Below are 20,409 nucleotides of genomic sequence, written 5' to 3'. Positions count from 1 at the left end.
CATTCTGAATAAACAATCTTTATGGGAAAAAGAACAATTAGGACAGACAAGTCTATAAACAATGAAAGACAAAAATACACTAACATGTTCTGAGCCACTTTACACTGTGAAGCCATGTAAAGCTTCTTCACTTGTACTAACATGTTTAATTTCTAAAAACTAAACAACTGATTGAGAGTTTTCCAACCCGGTTCAGATAAAGAAAAGGCTGAACAAAACCAGCGAGTAGATAAAAAACAAAACAAAACGTAAAAGGTTCCTGAAAATACAGATTAGTCAGAATATAAGTCATTCCTGAGATAACAAATGGCATATACATAATAGTCATGCTCACAGTAGTTATTAGAATGAGATAAAACGCTCTTCTCTTCATGTGGTTTTCCTCCTCTCGCTCTCTCCTTCTCTCTCCTGGTCCTGACTGCTTCAGAGCTCTGAGAACAGCCACACAGCAGAACATCTGAATGCAACAGGAAAGTAGGAACTGAATAGAGTAGAAGAATACATAATAATAAAAATTACATGAGATTATAGTAAACATGCAGCACAGACAGGATCCAAGAGTGAATATCCAGGCTGTAGTGCAGCAGATCATTCTATATCTGAGAGTTTTGAGAAACACTGAAACCCAGGACGACCAGTGATGCCTAGTCCTAACATAAAATATCTCAATGTTTTGAGACTTAAAAACCAATGCTCAAGTACATGGACCAAAATGGTCAAACAGTTGGTAATCTCACAAACAGACAGATTGAGGTTGAAGAACTCTGATGCAACTCCACTTCTTGTTCCTGTGATGATGAGCCATAAAACATAAGAGTTTGTAGGAAGACCAAACAGGAAATTGAAGCTGTGCAGAAAAAGATCAAATTTTTTCATTAGCCCAATGGACTGAGATGTGGAGAATGTAGATGCTTCAGGTGTGGCGAAGTTCACTGTACAATTGTTCATCTCTTCCTTCTTTCTCTCAACTCAGAATCTCACAGAAAATGTGTTCTAAAGAAAAAAAATGTTAACGTATATGTTAACGTAACGTACCCTACATTTGTACACTGAGTTTACAGCTTAAAAATATCTTTATGGTCTGCAAGATTTGCTACGTTTTGCAGAGCATCTGATTTTGGTCAAAAGCTGCTGTCCCATTTTAACAGAACAGAATATCCAAACGGGCCACATACCTTTCAAGCACAACTTTTAAGATGCAAACAATGTAAAAAAGCTTAAAATGATACTCATCTGTCATTTGTCTCAAGCACACACAGTCACAAGTTCACACAGAACGCTCAAAATGAGATGAATGAAGTTTAATACAGCACAGCAAATGGGTCAATCGCAGGAACAGGTTCTATTCTGTCATTTTTTGTTATTAATCTAACAAACTTCACAATTAATAATTTTAGAGTACTTTCCTTATGTTTAAACAGAAAATGTAATGTGTTTTAAGAGGAGTTTATTACCTGAAGAGTGAATGTCCAATCTCTCTGAATGTGTATAATTATCTGAGCTGTGTTTTAAATAGTCACAAGAATATGTGTGTATGACTTCATCTGTTCATCTGTCACATAAAACATGGCATATTAAAATATATAAAGAAAAAAAAAAGTAAGGTTCAAAGAGACATATATCTGACTATCATTTGACTGGACTGACTGACTTGAATTTAAAATTATTCATCATTTACACACATTTAACTGATTCACATCTTTAGTACTAAGCATGACAACAACAGCATATGGAAATCTTAACACAGGGTCAATGATTAAGTATTTTATTAGATAAACAAATGACAGACAGTGTAAGTAGAACAATCAAAATACAACTAAGTCTTGTTTGTGATGTGATATTTTTAAATAAACAGTGAAACACACTAACTTTCTAACATGTTGAACAGAATGCACTAATTATAATAAAAGTAGAATCATTGATATTTAATATTATTCTTCATGAGCTAAAATAGAATCAGTCTTATCACAATGAAGAAGAAATTACATTATTATCTGAAAAGGTTAACACTCTGAGGTCTAAAAACGCGCCGGCGCGTTTTGCAGTTTTTTTTTCACATTGCAGCAAAACAGACTTAAAATACTCCGTCATTTTTTATCATAGAGACATAAGTAATATATCAAATGAAACTATAGAATGTCTTCTTTTTTTTGTGTACACTCACAATCAAAATAAAACTTTGTGCTTTTTAAAAATAAATAAAATATACAGGGTGTGCTGTCCTGCCATCTCCGTCTCTGCAAACATCATTCTAAAAGGTCACTAAAAGTAACTAAAATAGACGGCTTATACATGCTACATGGACATGAGAGATATGTCTTTGCAAAGCTTTAAGTGTCTACTTTTAAACGAAACAAATAAATTCTAAAAAAAATATTCTCCCTTTATGTAATCAGTATAAAAGTAAAGAGAGGTACTGTTTCTCCTGTCTTACCTAATTATCTTTAATGTGTGCCCGCCCACGCGCAGAGCGCTCTATTCATAAGATAATGTGCTGAGGCGATCTATGCAAACTGTAAACGCCCCTAACAGCGTCTTAAAAAGCATCACTACTCAGGTGAGCAGCCTCTTCAGATGGTCCTGGACAGTGAGGAAGAGTTCACTTTTTCCTCGGAAGAAGAACATGACTCTGACGATGAACGTCTGCATTTTGAAGAGCGACTTGATCCAGCTGAAGATACAGTTTCTGATGAGTAAGTGATTTAGTTTTACTTAAATTATTTGACGTGTTTTTTCTATATAAGCGTACATATATATTTGTCTTATATTTACATCTAGGCCTATCTATATAACTCTATATAACTTTATCTCATAAAAATGCTTATAAATAGAATGCTTTTCTGTTGATATTCGACTTGTTATTAATATGCATAGATACGTTGGATACACGCGTTAGATCGATTAACTGCATGCAGTTGAATAGCATATTATGATAGACGTGAATGTGCTAAAATATGCTTGGTTGTGAAATGCGCGAACGTGTTGCTATTCACTAAATGTGCTAACTGATATAGCAGACTGTAACGTTTACACATTCGCACACTTTGTCCGGTAATGGCCAATTGACAGACATATACAGCATGCTTGTATACCTGTTAATTTCCTGTCAGTTATGCATAGCTAATGGTATGAGAGTAGTATCTTATATGCTAATAATAACAACAGTTTTTTTGTTTTGTTTTAGAAATGTGGATCCATCACTCTCGCATTCACCTGCAATTCTCACTAAGAGGGCACCCAGCAACACAGGCGATAATGATAATGAGAAAGAGTAAGTACACGTTTACCCACTATATGTGCAAACTGATATAGCAGACTGTAACGTTTACACATTCGCACACTTTGTCCGGTAATGGCCAGTTGACAGACATATACAGCATGCTTGTATACCTGTTACTTTCCTGTCCGTTATGCATAGGTAATGGTATGAGAGTAGTATCTTATATGCTAATAATAACAGTTTTTTTGTTTTGTTTTAGAAATGTGGATCCATCACTCTCACATTCACCTGCAATTCCCACTAAGAGGGCACCCAGCAACACAGGCGATAATGAGAAAGAGTAAGTACATGTTCACCCACTATATGGTAGGCCTATGTACACTACCGTTCAAAGTTTGGGATCACTAAGATTTTTTATGTTTTTAAAATACGTTTCATCTGCTCACCAAGGCTACATTTATTCAATTAAAAATACAGTAAAAACAGTAATATTGTGAAATATTATTCCAATTTAAAATAACTGTGTACTATTTAGTCTACAGTGTCACATGATCCTTCAGAAATCATTCTAATATGAGGATTTGCTACTCAAGAGACATTTATTGTTTACAATTGTTCAGAAATGTTTCTTGAGCTGCAAATCATCATATTAGAATGATTTCTGAAGGATCATGTGACACTGAAGACTGGAGTAATGATGGTGAATATTCAGCTTTGACATCACAAGAATAAATGACTTTGTGAAATATATTTAAATAGTACACAGTTATTTTAAATTGGAATAATATTTCACAATATTCCTGTTTTTACTGTATTTTTAATTAAATAAATGTAGCCTTGGTGAGCAGACGAAACGTATTTTAAAAACATTAAAAATCTTAGTGATCCCAAACTTTTGAACGGTAGTGTATGTATATATGTGTCTGTATGGCTTTCTTTCTTATGCGTGCACAATATTAGCATTAGTGCTTGGTAATGTTAATATATACAATAATAAACATTATATTAGTATTAGTTATTGATGATGCAAATAGTATAGCTCCTTGTGTAATAACCATCTCACTGTTTTTTTTTTCTCCAGCTATAGCCCTAATGAGAGTGCTCCAAAACCCCTTGCAAAAAAGGCCAAGAAAAACATTCAGACAAGCAACAGGCATTCAGCTCTGTCATGGAAAACAGATAATGACACTGACATGGTTCCACAGACTCTGAGATTCCTACCTGCACGGGAACCTGGACCACAGCTGCGTCCTGCTGATGAACACACTCCTAAGAGTCTCTTCAAAATGTTCAAAATGCAAGGAATAATGCCACCGCTGGTCGTCGGAACTGCATGCTTTGCAAAGTACAGCTTGGTAAAAGGCAAGACACACCTTGGAAATGCCAGGCATGTGACATTTACTTGTGTCTTCAGTTGAAAAGGAACTGTTTTCAAAAATGGCACACAGATGTGTGACTGTTCAGATTCTCTGTTCACCACCTCTCACTGACCATTGGGCTGCAAAGATTATCTATATGTGATCAAGCAGGTTATGTATAGGGTGTAAAAGTGGGCTTTTTTTATAAACCTTACCTTTATTTGCCTGTATACACAAAATGTGCCTTTGACCCTAGTTTATATGTGGATTATATTGTTAACTTTATTTTAAATAAAAAAGAAAAAAACAATGATATGTCTTGTCTTTGCATTTTCTTAGTTGACTCAGTCACATTCCTGAGTGAATGGCTCATTATGCGGCTCATTAGGGGCAGGGTCTTAATCTCCCCAGGTGTAAATCACTTCATTATTCATGAAGAGTCACACCTCTTCGCATATGGCCTAGCTAAACAAAAAGTGTCTTAGAAATTTAAAATCAATACAATGTTTTATGTGTCAGAGTAGGGAGGATCATTTCCACATCATTTTGAAGCAAAAACTCTACACTAAAATATACAATTCTCAAAGTCTTGTGAAAAAACATTTAGTATGCATTTTGAGGTATTGTTTCAGTTACTTTTTTGTTTTGTTTTTTCAATAACCACGCATAAACATTATTCCTTTAAAAACACAAACATGTACATACATGTTCCTCACATATTATGGTAGCCTAGTTTGTGCTGAATACAGTGTAATGACACTTTTGTCATTAATATGTTTATAATCAACTGATAAAAGCACAAATGTCAGAGCATGTCAAAACTTCTCCAGGGCCCAAAATCAGCCTCAGACTCCAGAGGGTTAAATCTAAATCAACTCTGCTCAGAGTACATTTGGTCCCTCTCTAAATAGTGTTAAAGTAACACTGAAGCAGAGTTAAAGTTAATCAGGTAATTAAGCAATTACTTAAGTGACGATTGAACATTAATGATGAACACCTGCTCTTAACAAGCAGAATCACTGAAGAAAAGAGAAACAAGAACTACAACTGACTTCAGCCACAGCCTTAGATGAAATCAACTGAAGATAAAAGACATTAAATATCTCAAGATCTGATTAAAAGATCTGATTCACTTATTACCAACTTTATTTCTGTCAGACGTCTAAAGATGTTCTTATTGAGAATTAACAGTGGTTTAGATGTTGGTGTTTTATTGGTCAAAAAATTATGCCACCATCATGGTGGTCAGGGTTTGTTTTAGTTGCTCTCTTGACACTTTTATGTCTATAAAATAGTTTGTGTTTGAACAATTGTAAAAGTGTTTCATAGCAAACACTTGTACATTGCTGAATCAAAAGACTGAAGGAGCAGGTCTGCTTGATTTTCCTGCTTGAAAGCCCTTGAACATCAAAAAGAGGGCTCTTTCTCTTTGGTTTCCTGACTGAGATTGGCCTATTGCAAAATTGTGAGTCGAGATTTCCTTTGCAAAGCAGATTGTGTTTGTTTGCAAAATGCTGGAAATAAACTTAAATCAACTTAACTGGATGTTTTATGAAGAACAAAGGCAGGGCATTTTTCTAGCCCAGTGAAGATAAAGAACAAGCTGAACAAAACCAGCCAGAATAAAACAAAACAAACCAAAAGAAAAAAATGTCCAAAATAAACATATGTGAAAAAATAAAAGAGAGTCCTGAGATAAATAATGGCATATATATAACAGACATGGTAACAGACATAGTAACATGCTCTTCTCTTCATGTGGTTTTCTTTCTCTCTCTCTCCTTCTCTCTCCTGGTCCTGACTGCTTCAGAGCTCTGAGAACAGCCACAAGACAAAACAACTGGATGGAGAAGAAGAAGAGGAACTGCAGTGTGAAGAACCATGTATATGCACGAAGATTATTTGAGATTAAACTAAACATGCAGAACAAACAAGAACCAAGACTATTTATCCACAGTGCAGCAGATCACTTTATATCTGAGAGGTTTGTACTTCAGAAAGGTTACAGGATGAACCACTGCCAGGTAACGCTCAACACAGATCAGACACTGAAACAGAGGATGACCAGTGATGGCTAGTCCTTGCAAGAAATGTGTAGTTCTACCAGAAAGACTCGGGAGGCAAGATAATGAAACACTGATATTTATTACCAAACAGCAAGCAGAATATATATATAAAGTTAATGATCTTTGGCGTAGGCCCCGTCCGTAGCTCACGTCCTGAGGGTTGCAGACTTTGCATTTCCTGCCTGAAGCTGAAGGCAGGGGCGTAGCCAACCCCCGGGGAGTAAGGACAGGGACCATCCTGGTGGTGGTGGGGAGGATGGAGGTGAAGTTCGCGTCAGCATCTGCGAACTCAGACAAGTGTAAGTACCAATCTTTTATACTCCAAGTGTTAGATAATGATTGGTTAGATCTGAATTAATAGTGACGTAACATTTGAGTCTTCCCGGCAGAACTTGCGCTAGAGCTTCATTTCTACCAGAAAGACTCGGGAGGCAAGATAATGAAACACTGATATTTATTACCAAACAGCAAGCAGAATATATATATATATAAAGTTAATGATCTTTGGCGTAGGCCCCGTCCGTAGCTCACGTCCTGAGGGTTGCAGACTTTGCATTTCCTGCCTGAAGCTGAAGGCAGGGGTGTAGCCAACCCCCAAAAATGGTGGCGAAACGTGAACGCCAGGACGGAGCCCACTCTCCCCCCAAAAACTGTGAGAGGGAATGTATACCCACCAGAGGAGAATCTTGCAGTTCCTGAAACAGAGAAAAACAAATTAAAACATAATAAGAGAAGGAGAAAGAACAGGAAGAAAAAAAAAAAAGCAACATAGAGACAAGGCCGCGATCGGCCACACGACCACGATAGGCCACACAGAGACAAGGCCGCGATTGGCCACACGACCACAATAGGCCACACAGAGACAATGCCGCGATCGGCCACACGACCACGATAGGTCACAGAGACAAGGCCGCGATCGGCCACACGACCGCGATAGGTCACACAGAGACAAGGCCGCGATCGGCCACACGACCGCGATAGGTCACACAGAGACAAGGCCACACTGACCACATGTATACGAGGCCTCAATGGCCTAACGGAGACAAAGCCGCCCCGAGTACCAGAAAATTCAAAGCTATATAAGCTGAAAATAGTAAAATGAAATACGTAAACATACACCACCACCAGTATTTGCATGAAAATACCTTAATCTTGACTTGAGAGAGCTGGCTGAGCTTCGAGGATGGTTTTAGAATCTGGTCTGATATAAGATTCAAATGCAGAGGAGGACCATCTGCCCAGAAGCTTGATGGCTGAAGATGAAACACCTCGTTTGGCTGCTGTGGTGGCAGCCCCGATCCTAAAGGAATGACCAGTATATAGCAAGGGGGAAAGGTTGCAGCTTCCTATGGCAGTAGCTAAATGAGTCCTAAACCAAGCTTTAGTGAGGGGTGCTCCATCGGGTAAAAGAAAAAGGGGAAAGTGATCAGGAGTTTTAGGCCGGACTTTGAGATATTTAATCATAGAGTAGAAAGGGCAGAAGCTGTTATTAAGTTTGAAAAAAGTTAGAGTGACACCAGATCCTTGAGAATCATTCTTAGAATGCTTCAGAAAAAGAGTAAAGAATTTGGGTGAAAAACATAAATCAGAAAAAGAAAGACAGCGGGTCGGATTGAAATGTTTAGAATCTGAAGTAAATTCCCCTGGGCGCATAAAACCGTAGAAAGCTGATAGAAACACAGCTTCTAGCAGAGTGTTAATATAAGGGGAAAAGAGACCATTGCGGATGGAAAGAATTAATCTTTGTAAAATAGATAAAGTAATTGGAAGGCGGCGATCTGGACGTTTGCTGGACGAGTTAGCCATGCCTTTGAGTAACAAACGAATAGATGGTACAGTGAAAAGACTAGGATAATTAGGATTAAAATACCTTGCATAAAATTGAATGCCTGTGAGCAACCTACGAATGGAAGAAATTTTTTGATTGCGATTTTCAAAATTGTGAACTAGAAAAGCACAGACGGTCTATATTAAAATGGGAAATAGCGGAATCTGAAAGGAAAAACAAAACATAAGAAATGAAGACCATGCTGAAGTATAAGCCTTGAGTGTGGAAGAAGCCACGCCTTTGGAGATATAGTGACTAGCCGATTTGAGCAATTGGTCTAGTTTAATATTATCTTTGCTAGCGGAGGGCAGGGAGTTGGATCCTGATTGGCTGAAGGGCAGAGCCGTCTGAAAGCCTGAAAACGAAAACGAGACAGAGAGTCAGCAATGATATTACAGTGACCAGGAATGTGCGCAGCCATAATGATGAAATTATGAACGACGGATTGCCAGATTAAACGTCTCAGAAATGGCATAATGGTCAGACTGGAAGATCTACCTTTGTTGATAATAGCTACCGTAGCTTCGTTATCACAAAACATCATAATACGTTTGCGAGACCACTCGGAGCCCCAGAGAACACTAGCTACTGCCAAAGGATAGATTTCATGGAGCGCGGAAGAGACGGAATCTGATTCAGGCTTAGGAAATGCGTTTGGCCATTTCTCGGCAAACCATTGCCCTTGAAAGAAACCCCCAAAACCAATAGAAGGGGCAGCGTCAGTGAACAATTGCAAATCTTCGGACGATTCAGGAACTTCATTATAGAAAAAGGAGATACCGTTCCAATGATTTAGTAAGCGCGACCAAAAACTGAGATCGGACAAACACCCTTCTTCTAACCGAATTGGATCGCTTAATTTTGGCACGAAGTGAGCAAGAGTTAACAAACGAGAAATAAATGTCCTGCCTTGAGGAATAATACTCATTGCGAAATTTAGGTGACCGAGCAGAGAAAGCTTAGATACGGATCGTAACGAAGAAAAAGATTCAAGAAACTCCCTAATCCGTAGAAGCTTCTCGTTTGGAAGAGAGGCTTGCATGTTAACCGTATCGAGTAAGATGCAGAGAAATTCTAGCGTAGTTGAGGGGCCCAGGGTTTTCTCTTCCGAAAGGGGAACGCCGACATCACTAAAAACTTGTTTAAGCATGTCAAGAATTGAAGATTGAGAAGAAGGAAAATCAATAAGCAAAAAATCGTCAAGCAAATGTAAAACGAAAGGAAGCTTACAGGCGTTTAGCAGGATCCAACACAGTGCTTCTGAAAGGGAATTAAAAATGTGGGGACTACTTCTACACCCGAACGTGAGCCTCACTGCAAAATAAAACTTTGATTCCCATCTAACGCCGAACAATGGCCAGTCGGAGGGGTGAATGGGCATGGTCTTGAAGGCATCGGTAATGTCAGCTTTAGCTAACCAAGCGCCTTGACCAGCTATCTTGATTAAATGAATGGCATTATCAACAGAAGCATAATGCAGAGAAAACGGAGCTAAGGGAATTAGTTTGTTAACGCTTGCAGTATGAATGGAATGAGGAGAAGACATGTCAAAGATTAGACGTTTTTTACCAGAATATTTACGGGTAGCAACGCCGATAGAATTGATCCGGAAAGGAGAAAAAGGAGGAGAAGCAAAAGGGCCAATAACATAACCTTTATTTACTTCCTTCTCTAACAGAGCTGAAACTACGTCAGGCTCTGATAGAGCAGATTGAAGGTTTTTAGTCACAAAGGAAGATGTAAGTTGGGAAAGGATGCCCACCCGAAACCCTTGGGACAAACCGGTGATTAAATAATCAACAAAAGTTGGGTCGGGGTGAAAAGAGAGATAGCTAGAGAGAACTGGAATATTAATAGGTGTTGATGGGCGACCTCTACGGTCAAGAGGAGCTCTTACGTTTTCAGCACTATGGACAGCGGCCTGATCTTTGGTAGCGAATGCTTTAGGGCAGAATGAAGCCGAGTGTCCGTGAGTGCTGCATATAGCACATGATAAGATCTTTTGACCGCCAAAATGACGGACGAGCAGTTCAGTGTCTGTGACGGACCAGTTCAGTTTTGTGTTGTACAGACAAATGAAAGAAGTGGATTTAGCAGAGAAAGATTTATGATATTCATAAAATAATGTCCCTCCATATCTTTGATTAAAATCCGCCATCATTGATAAGTAAAGATCGAGTTCTTCCCTTCGATCTGGGAAAGCTTGGCACAAAATGTCTCGGTAAATGCTGAAAGCGATAACGAATTCGCCAAATGAGAGATTACGTTGTAATCTGGGATCAAGACGTTTTGAGAAATACTGCCACGTCACCACAATCCACCATTTGTCTGTCAGCTGCGGGTGAAGGAAGCAATAAAGTTGCCAGGTTTATATCCTTACCTTGGATGATGTTAGCTCTTATTTGGGGAGACACCGTGACTGCAGCAGGTGAAACAAAACGCCTACCAAACTCTTGGGCTGGAAGAGCCGTGGAGAGACTGAAGTTTGATGTAACGGGCGGGGCAGAAACCTGTTGGAATGGCGTCTGGATCGTATGATGAGAAGCTGGCAGTGCAGAGGAGGTCGAAGGCAGACACGATGAAAAGATGAATCCGGCAGGTGGAGGAAGATCCGTTGGAATTTCTAGAGATCTTGAAGGAGGATTTGCTGAAAGGTTAGAAGTCGCGAAGGAATTTTCGAATTTCGAAACCTTCGATTCTAAGCCTTTGACAGTGTCTGAAAGGCTATGAACGACCTGAATGAGCTGCAAATTAACATCCACGGATCCGGAGACGGCCGTGGGAGAAGTTATCCGTACTGACTGCGAGGATCTTTTGGCTGGATGTGGAGAAGATGACTTGGCTGCCCTCTTCTTGCTGGCTTGCTTAGTCTGGCCTGACGGCGCTGAAGTTGAAGCAGCGGTGTCGGCCGTAATAGGTGGACTACCCAGGGTATTTTGGGCCATGAGAAGCAGGTCTTCTCTGGATAATCCTTGACTGAGAGGTATTCCGACTGCTTCGAGAGTGTTGATTATTTTATCCGAAGACCACTGAGCCCATGAGGTGTCGCGGCACTGAATGCGTGAACTACGATGCATGGGAAGAGGAGATGGTGGAACAAAATCCTCTTCGGAATCTGAATATGCGCACACGATATGACTGTTAGAAGACATTTGTAAGGTTTGCAACTGACGCTACATTAATGAAGTTCGCGTCAGCATCTGCGAACTCAGACAAGTGTAAGTACCAATCTTTTATACTCCAAGTGTTAGATAATGATTGGTTAGATCTGAATTAATAGTGACGTAACATTTGAGTCTTCCCGGCAGAACTTGCGCTAGAGCTTCATTTCTTGTGAGACTTGAAAACAAAAATGACAGTAGAGTAAATATAGTGTTCAGACAGTTGGCAATCTCGCAAACAGACAGATTGAGGTTGAAGAACTCTGATGCAACCCCACTTCTTGTGACGATGAGCCATATAACATAAGAGTGTGTAGGAAGACCAAACAGTAAATGGAGGCTAAATAGACAAATTTCTAAACTATTGAGTTGCTCAATAAAATGAGTTGTGGAGTTTGTAGATGCTTCAGGTGTGAAGTTCTCTGTAGAGTTATTCATCTCCTCTGTGTTTGTCTTCTCAGCTCAGAACATCAACTCAACTCAACTCAAAAAAAAAAAAAAGACAACTGCGTTCAACAGGAAGAGAGAAGTGAAAATGTAATTCAAACTTTTGTGTTTTTTTTTTCATGCATTGAATTTAAAAGTTTTCAAACATGTTATTACACATAATACGGAATGTTTTAATATTAAATGTCTACAATTAAAGGTCATTTTAATGCATTAACAATACAATGCTAACAGAATAACAAATGCAATACAATATTTAATAACTTCAGAACAGGAAATGATTCTGTTAATTAAAAAAACACAGTATTTAAATTTCACAGTTCACATGGAAATTCCCTTAAATGGTTGCAATTGAATTTAATTAAATTTAAATTAATTATTTTTTAATCTATTAAAATAAGTAGATAAAACAAGTAGATCTCAACTCTGTTTTATTTAATAGTTAAACCATCTTACATGCTCATAAACCTCACAATACCTAAAACTCACAGAAAAAACTGAAAGCAAGAAAATAAATCAAAAGTTTATCACCTGAAGAGTGAATGTCCAGTCTCTCTGGATGTGTATAAATATCTGAGCTGTGTTTTAGACTGATTCGCAGCTGCCACAAGATTATGTGTGCATTACTTCATCTGCTGCACTTCACATAAACGTCATATATGCAAATATCGATGTAAAAAATGAATATGAAAAAGACAGTATTTGCAAAACTTGCCTGTGTAAACAGGAATGATAAATGCATTTTAGTTCAGTGTGGAAGCTGCATACTGGACTCTCTGGACAATCTCTACCTAAAGTTTTGTACCTAAACTCCAACAAACTTTCTTAAAATTAATTAGTTTCCAGCTGAAATCAACAATATTGGCTTTAAATCACCAACAACTTTTATTCCTTTTCATACAAAATATGATTACAGGGAGAGATAATTAAGACGCAATTAATAAAGAATTGTCCCTTGTTCCTTGCACTGTTCCTCATGGGCAGAGTGTGTTTAAGACCTATGGGGATCAGTGCAAGGAATAAAAAAAAGAATAAAAGTTGTTGGTGATTTACAACCATGTTGATTTCAGCATGGAATTTTCTCACTCAAACCACTGACTGCTGCTGCTTCTGATTGCTTTTAGAGGAAAAAGCTGTCCATAACTGCTGGTCTACGATCAGTTTTCTCTGTAGTAATAGCATATTGGTGAAAAAGATTTGGTGATTGTGCTCCGGGGAGGGTCAAAGGTTTCTATTTACAACTTGTTTTGCAGAGTTGAGCAGTATAGCCAATCAAAAACATATATGTTGATTTCTTGAAAGCAGTTGCCAATCGGTGGTTTTTAAGTTAGAAAGAGTTACGTTTTCCCATGAAATTGAAATAAAGCTTAAGAAATTTTCCCCTGGTTTCACAGACAAGGCTTAAGCCTAGTCCAGGACTAAAATGCATGTTTGAACTGGTTTAACTGAAAGCAACTTGCACTTGCATATCTTAAAATATATCAGTGCCATTGTTTTCTCAAGACACACACCAATAATGTTTATAAAAGCTACTTAAATATCCTAATTGAACTTAGGCCAAATCCGGGCCCTAATCCACTCCCTTTGTGGCCGATATTCACCCTGGATGCTCATTTTTCCAGAGCCCAACAGCAGACTAAACCCAACAGTCAAAATAGAATTATGTCATGAAAATGTGGACTCAGAGGAAGACTGTGAGGGCTTAGGCTTACATTTGGTACAGGGCCACGTAATATTGTGTTAAAACAAGTTACCACAGTCACATTTTTGAATTCTTATATATACACTTTATTTACGTAGAACACAATTTAATAATCATCTTTTGTGATAAAATGTAACTACAAGAAAAAGTTGATTGTGTACTAATGAATAATGGCCAACACTCTTAAAAATAAAGGTTCCAAATAGGATATTGACACTATTAAATAAAGTACTATTTTAGCCTCCCCAAAGAACCTTTCAATGAGAAGTTCTTAAAATATTTTTTTTTTCTTAGTGTGAAGAACATTTTAATAATGTAAAGAACCATTTCTCTTTAGAACATTTTGTGCAAAAGAAAAGATTCTGTGAATGTTAAAGAACCTTCATGAAAACATAGATGCCAATAAAGAACATTTAAAAATGTATCTAACTTTATCTGTCTTTAACTTTACTGCTAAGGCTCACACAAAATAATTATTATTTAATCTTAGTTTGATAGGTGTAAAACATCAGTCTTCTTACGCAGCCTTTATAAAAGAAAAGAAAAAAAAAAAAAAAAAAAAAAAAAAAAACGGGCCTGCAGGTGCAACACATTTAACAACTGCTATGCAAATGTACAGTATATATCTAGCATTTGTAAAATGAAAGATATATACTGTACAGTATATGTGTGTGATGGGACTTCAGGTCAATATTCTCTGTGATGATCCTTGAATAGGTAAACATATAAACTTTATCAAATAAACACACAAATAGTGTTAATTTGAATGTAGAATAAGACAGTCAATGATTGTTTTCATTTTAGTAAATCAGTGAGGTGGAGGATCTCCCTAAAACAAAAACAAACAAAAAAACCCCATTAAATTAGCATGTTTCAAAAAATTTGAAATTACGTTGCATCCGGAATGTGTTCACAGTGCTTCACTTTTTCCACATTTTTCTTTGTTTCAGCCTTAATCCAAAAGGGATTAAAATAATAATATTCCTCAAAATTTTACAAACAATACCCCATAATGACAACGTGAAAGAAGTTTGTGTGAAATCTTTGCAAATTTATTAAAATAAAAAATGAAATAAAATCAAATGTACATAATTCACAGCCTTCAATACTTTGTTGAAGCACCTTTTGGCACAAAGACTTCAAGTCTTTCTGAGTATGATGCTACAAGCTTGGCACACCTATTTTTGGGCTGCTTCTCCCATTCTTCTTTGCAGGACCTCTCAAGCTCCATCAGGTTGGATGGGGAGCATTGGCCATTTTCAGATCTCTCCAGAGATGTTCAATCGGGTTTAAATCTGGGCTCTGGCTGGGCCACTCAAGGACATTCACAGAGTTGTCCCGTATCCGTTCCTTTGTTATCTTGGCTGTGTGCTTAGAGTGGTTGTCCTGTTGGAAGATGAACCCTTCGTCCCAGTCTGAGGTCCAGAGCGCTCTGGAGCAGGTTTTCATCAAGGCTGTCTCTGTGAATTGCTGAATTCATCTTTCCCTCGATCCTGACTAGTCTCCTAGTTCCTGTCGCTGAAAAACATCCCCACAGCATGATGCTGCCACCACCAGGGTTGGTATTGGCCAGGTGATGAGCGGTGCCTGGTGTCCTCCAGACATGATGCTTGCTATTTAGGCCAAATCGTTCAATCTTTGTTGATCTCATGATCCTTTTGACTGAGGAATGGCTTCTGTCTGGCCTATTATACAGGCTTGACTGGTGGAGTGCTTCCGTGATGGTTGTTCTTCTGGAAGGTTCTCATCTCTCCACAGTGAAATGCTGTAGCTCTGTCAGTGTGACCATCAGGTTCTCAGTCACCTCCCTGACTAAGGCCCTCACCCGATTGTTCAGTTTGGCCAGGCGGCCCGCTCTGGGAAGAGTCCCGGTGGTTCCATATTTCTTCCATTTACGGATGATGGAGGCCACTGTGCTCATTGGGACCTTCAATGCTGCAAAAGAATTTCTGTACCCTTCCCCAGATCTGTGCCTCAATACAATCCTGCCTCGGAGGTCTACAGAAAATTGCTTGAACTTCGTGGCTTGGTTTGTGCTCTGACATGCACTGTTAACTGAGGGACCTTATATAGACAGGTGTGTGCCTTTCCAAATCATGAATTTACCACAGGTGGACTCCAATCAAATTGTAGAAAAATCTCTAGGATGATCAGTGGAAACAGGATGCACCTAAGCTCAATTTTGAGTGCCATGGCAAAGGCTGTGAATACTTATGTGATTTTTTTCATTTTTTATTTTTAATAAATTTGCAAAGATTTCAAACAAACTTCTTTCACGTCATTAAGGGGTATTAGTTGTAGAATTTTGAGGAAAATAATTAATTTAATCCCTTTTGGAATAAGGCTGTAACATAAAATGTGCAAAAAGTGAAGCGCTGTGAATACTTTCAGGATGCACTGTATAAGTAAATAAATAAATAAAATGAATAAAATAACTTTCAACTGAAGCTACTGAAAACAATTAAATGTTGGTAACACTTTATTTTACTGTGTCATTGTTACAAATGTTACATGCAGTTGGTAATAACTATAAATTATGCATAATTGCATGCAACTAACCTTAAACCAAACCAAATCCTAATCCTAAGTACATGTAGTTACTTAATATTACTTTGTATTTAAATGTATAATTACAGTGTAACAAAGACAGCTTAAAATAAAATGTAACTAAAGTAAATGCACTTAGTAAAATTAAATGAACTGGATGTTTTATAAAGGACAAAGGCAGGGAGGTTTTCCAGCCCGATGAAGATAAAGAACAGGCTGAACAAAACCAGCCAGAATAAAACAAAACAAACCAAAAGAAAAAATGTCCACAATAAACAGATGTGAAAGAATGAAATAGAATCCTGAGATAATAAATGGCATATATATAACAGACATGGTAACAGTAGTTATTAGAATGAGACAAAACGCTCTTCTCTTCATGTAATTTTCCTCTACTCTCTCTCTCACTCTCTCTCCTGGTCCTGACTGCTTCAGAGCTCTGAGAACAGCCACAAGACAAAACAACTGGATGGAAAGGAAGAGGAGGGACTGAATCACGTAGAACCATACATACATATAAAATAAGCCTGCAGTAAAGACGCAGTACACACAGGATCCAAGAGTGATTATCCAGGCCGCAGTGCAGCAGATCATTTTATATCTGAGAGGTTTGTACTTCAGAAAGGTTAGAGGATGAACCACTGCCAGGTAACGCTCAACAGAGATCAGACACTGAAACACAGGGCGACCGGTGACGAATAGTCCTAATAAAAAATCTGCTGATATTGCAAGATGTGAAAACTGACAATAGAAATAAATGATAGTCAACAAAGAGTTCAGACAGATACCAATCTCACAAAAAGACAGATTGAGGTTGAAAAACTCTGATGTAACTTTTCCTGTTCCTGTGATGATGAGCCAGATCACATAGGAGTGTGTAGGAAGACCAAACAAGACATTGATGCTGTAAACACAAATGTCCAGGTGTGTTAAATTATATGTTAAATTTGTAGATGCTTCAGATGTGAAGTTCACTGCAGAGTTTCTCATCTTCTCCTTGTTTATCTCTCAGTCCAAAATGTTAAAGACCCCCTGTGGTGAAAATCAAATTTTTAATGTTGTTTTATTTATAAGCTAGTAGGCTAATCATATCAATTATTGTGTGGCTGACGTTGTAATCGTTATATAAAACACATTATATCAACTTGTAGACGGTGATGTTTGGTAAAGTTTACGAATTCAGTTTTTTAGAATTCAATAATTTAATAATGTTCAATCATAATTGGTTATGAATTGTAATATACAAACAAAATACATTATTTCATAAATTAACTTGAAGTCACTTAGAAAAATAGGATTTCTACAATTTATGGATTCTCAGAGGATCGTGTGAATATAATCAAGGAAACACATAGACCATAAAGCATTGCATGAATGAAATTGGTCTGCATAAAAATACTGAATTTTGCAAAGCATCCCTTATTTAACAGAACAGAATACTGTAACTGAAGGACTAAAGTTCTTTCAAATACACCTTTTAAAGACTGCAATACTCAGCTTGGTACTCATCTCATGTCTTAGGCATGCATAGAATTCACAGAGAATGCTCAAAACAAATTGAATTAAGTTTATGGGCTGTTTAGCAAAGGGTCAGTCTCAGAAAAAGGATCCATTACATTCATTGTTTTACCATTTTAAAATGTAAAATTAACATAATTCAGATTGTGACTGAAACAATTAAAAATAAATTAACAAAAGTATGATCTGAAGGTACAATACATTCTATACATCTGACTCTTGTTTCAAAGACAAGGCTTAAGGCAAGTTCCAGACTAAAATGCATGTTTGAGCTGTTTTAACTGAAAGCAACTTGCACTGACATGTCTTAAAATATCTCAGTGCCATTGTTTGGTCTCAAGATGCACACCAGTTTTTGTTTTGTTTTTCCCCTAAGGCATGTTTGCAAAAGCTTCTTAAATGTCTTAATTGAATTAAGGCCTAATCCTGGCTTAATCTAAGCCCTGCCTGTGAAACCAGGCATTGGAGTCCAATGAAAATAAAAGTGTGATATTCAGTTAACAACAACAAGTGTTTACTCTTATAAGCTAGGTTCATACAGAAAATATCGAGTTTAAGAGGAGTTTGTCACCTGAAGAGTGAACGTCCAGTCTCTCTGGATGTGTATAAATCTCTGTGTTTTTATAGACTGACTTCACAGCTGTTATTAGAATATATGTGCATCAATTCATCAGCTACACATCACACATCAGAAATGCAAATATAAAATTTAAATGTAAGTGTTACCAGCCTCAGACCTAGGGGATATCTGTGCCGGCAGCAAATGATACACAGGCAGTGTGCACTGTGGATCGGTGAATAAACTGTTAAAAACTGAATTAACTGAATTAACTGTTACTGCAATAATTTCTCTTTAAATCCTTTAACTTCTGAAAAAAATTAAACGTTTCAAAACTTCAACACTCTCAAAGTGCATTTGGTGGAATACAATTTAACAAACAACAAATCCATTAAAACACTAGATAAGTGTATGCAAAATTGTATTTGCAAAAATTTGTATTCAAAATGGCGACTGAAATGAGAAAACAACATACACTCAGAAACGTAATTCTAAAACGTTTTTAAACAATAATATATCTGACATGAACTCAATATTTCAGCCTGATAAACATTTTTTCTAATGTCAGTCAACATAAACTATGCATGAAACACAATTAAACTCACTCTTTAGCTGTTTATATAATACTTTGTGAATTAAAACACTTTTTTTTAGATTAGATACACTTCCAAATTCGCTCAAACTCTTTGTATCACCTCTGTTGATTCATACAAGTACAATGAAATTAACCTTTTAGTCAAATATATTCATACCTGTGAAAAACATGAGAGAACATAAGTAATGTCTTTCCACAGCGGCAGTCAGTTTATTACCAAAGAATATACACTAACAAGAAGCGACACTCAATAGAACGTTCCATTGCAACACCGGCGCCCAGCAGCGGCCCTGTGTTTCCGCCATTTTGGGGTGAAAGGGAGTCAGCAGTCCACTAGTTTCTATGGGAATATCAGCTGCTTTGGTAATACAAAACATACATTAAAGCTGAAATCCAACCTGAAAGATGACAGCACAGAATAAAATACTATCACTAGTGATCATCAAATTCTTTTAACAGTTTATTTTACACACTTTGTGTTTAAGTCTTCCACTTTTTTCATAAAACCTTTGCTCACTAGAAACCCAGTCAGTTAAAATTCTGTGAAGTTTAAGTATTAGCATTACAAACACTGAATTAATACCAACATATGAAATTAAATTAAAGATATGCATCAGAAAACACATCACATTAAACATTAGAAATGCAAATATATGCAAACAAATAAAAAAAAATAAAAATAAAAACAAGTTAATATATCAAACTAAACATGCACTGACTTTCATCAATGCACATTTCTAGGAAGCAGCATTAGTATACCCACTATACTATAGCATATTATATATATATACTCTTAAACTATATATTGTAGCATTAGATTGATTTACATTTCAACAATCTATACACTTTAAACAATCTATAGCAAACACTTATAAAAACATATTTGATAATCACATTCTGAATAAAAATAATCCTTATGGGGAAAAACAACTAGGACAGACAAGTCTATAAACAATCAATGACACTGTGAAGCCATGTAAAACTTCATTACTTGTACTAACATGTTTAATTTCTAAAAACTAAACAACTGAATGAGAGTTCCCTTTCGATACTCTCACTCATACTGGGTATGGGGAAAAGCTCCTTTTTCCTCCTCGCTGAAGCCTTTTTCAATAGCGCAGTGTAACTGCACGTCTATTGGCTCAAAGGAATTAAACTCTTTGAACCAATGACGCCGCGGTGTAGTCGCGCGAGCCTATGGCGAAACAGCGCGCCAACAAGCCCGCCAAAATGGGCGTGGCTTATGGCTATATAAGCCGGTGTTTCGCCATGGGATTCAGTTCTCTCTCCTTCAGCGACGACTACACTTCGCTGGATTCCTGCTGATCGCCTTCGCCGCTGGAACAAGCTCTCTCTCCGCCGTAGAAGAGGCTTCGCAGAGGACAGCTGAAGACCGCCGCCTGCTCCC

The 20,409-nt window shown here is 37.5% G+C and overlaps 2 protein-coding genes across 3 annotated transcripts in view; both read left to right on the top strand.

The window, feature by feature from the left end:
- The window catches only part of LOC125253453 (urokinase plasminogen activator surface receptor-like), a 551,125-nt gene that overhangs the window by 288,300 nt on the left and 242,416 nt on the right, over positions 1 to 20,409 (top strand). The gene's annotated exons all lie outside the window — the stretch shown is intronic.
- Positions 2,624 to 4,885, top strand: LOC125253448. Of its 2 annotated transcripts, XM_048167406.1 has the most exons (4): positions 2,633 to 2,693; positions 3,185 to 3,271; positions 3,480 to 3,560; positions 4,302 to 4,885. In XM_048167406.1, exons 1-4 carry the CDS (start codon positions 2,636 to 2,638, stop codon positions 4,430 to 4,432), a joined length of 357 nt encoding a protein of 118 aa, XP_048023363.1. In that variant the 5' UTR covers positions 2,633 to 2,635; the 3' UTR covers positions 4,433 to 4,885. The 2 variants fall into 2 exon arrangements, with proteins under 2 accessions (XP_048023362.1, XP_048023363.1); XM_048167405.1 differs by having other exon boundaries at positions 2,624 to 3,271.

This window comes from Megalobrama amblycephala, linkage group LG18 (genome assembly GCF_018812025.1).
Source record: "Megalobrama amblycephala isolate DHTTF-2021 linkage group LG18, ASM1881202v1, whole genome shotgun sequence".
Taxonomy (NCBI): Eukaryota; Metazoa; Chordata; class Actinopteri; order Cypriniformes; family Xenocyprididae; genus Megalobrama; species Megalobrama amblycephala.
Note: the sequence above shows the minus strand (reverse complement) of the source record. Positions and strands in the feature narration are given on the sequence as shown.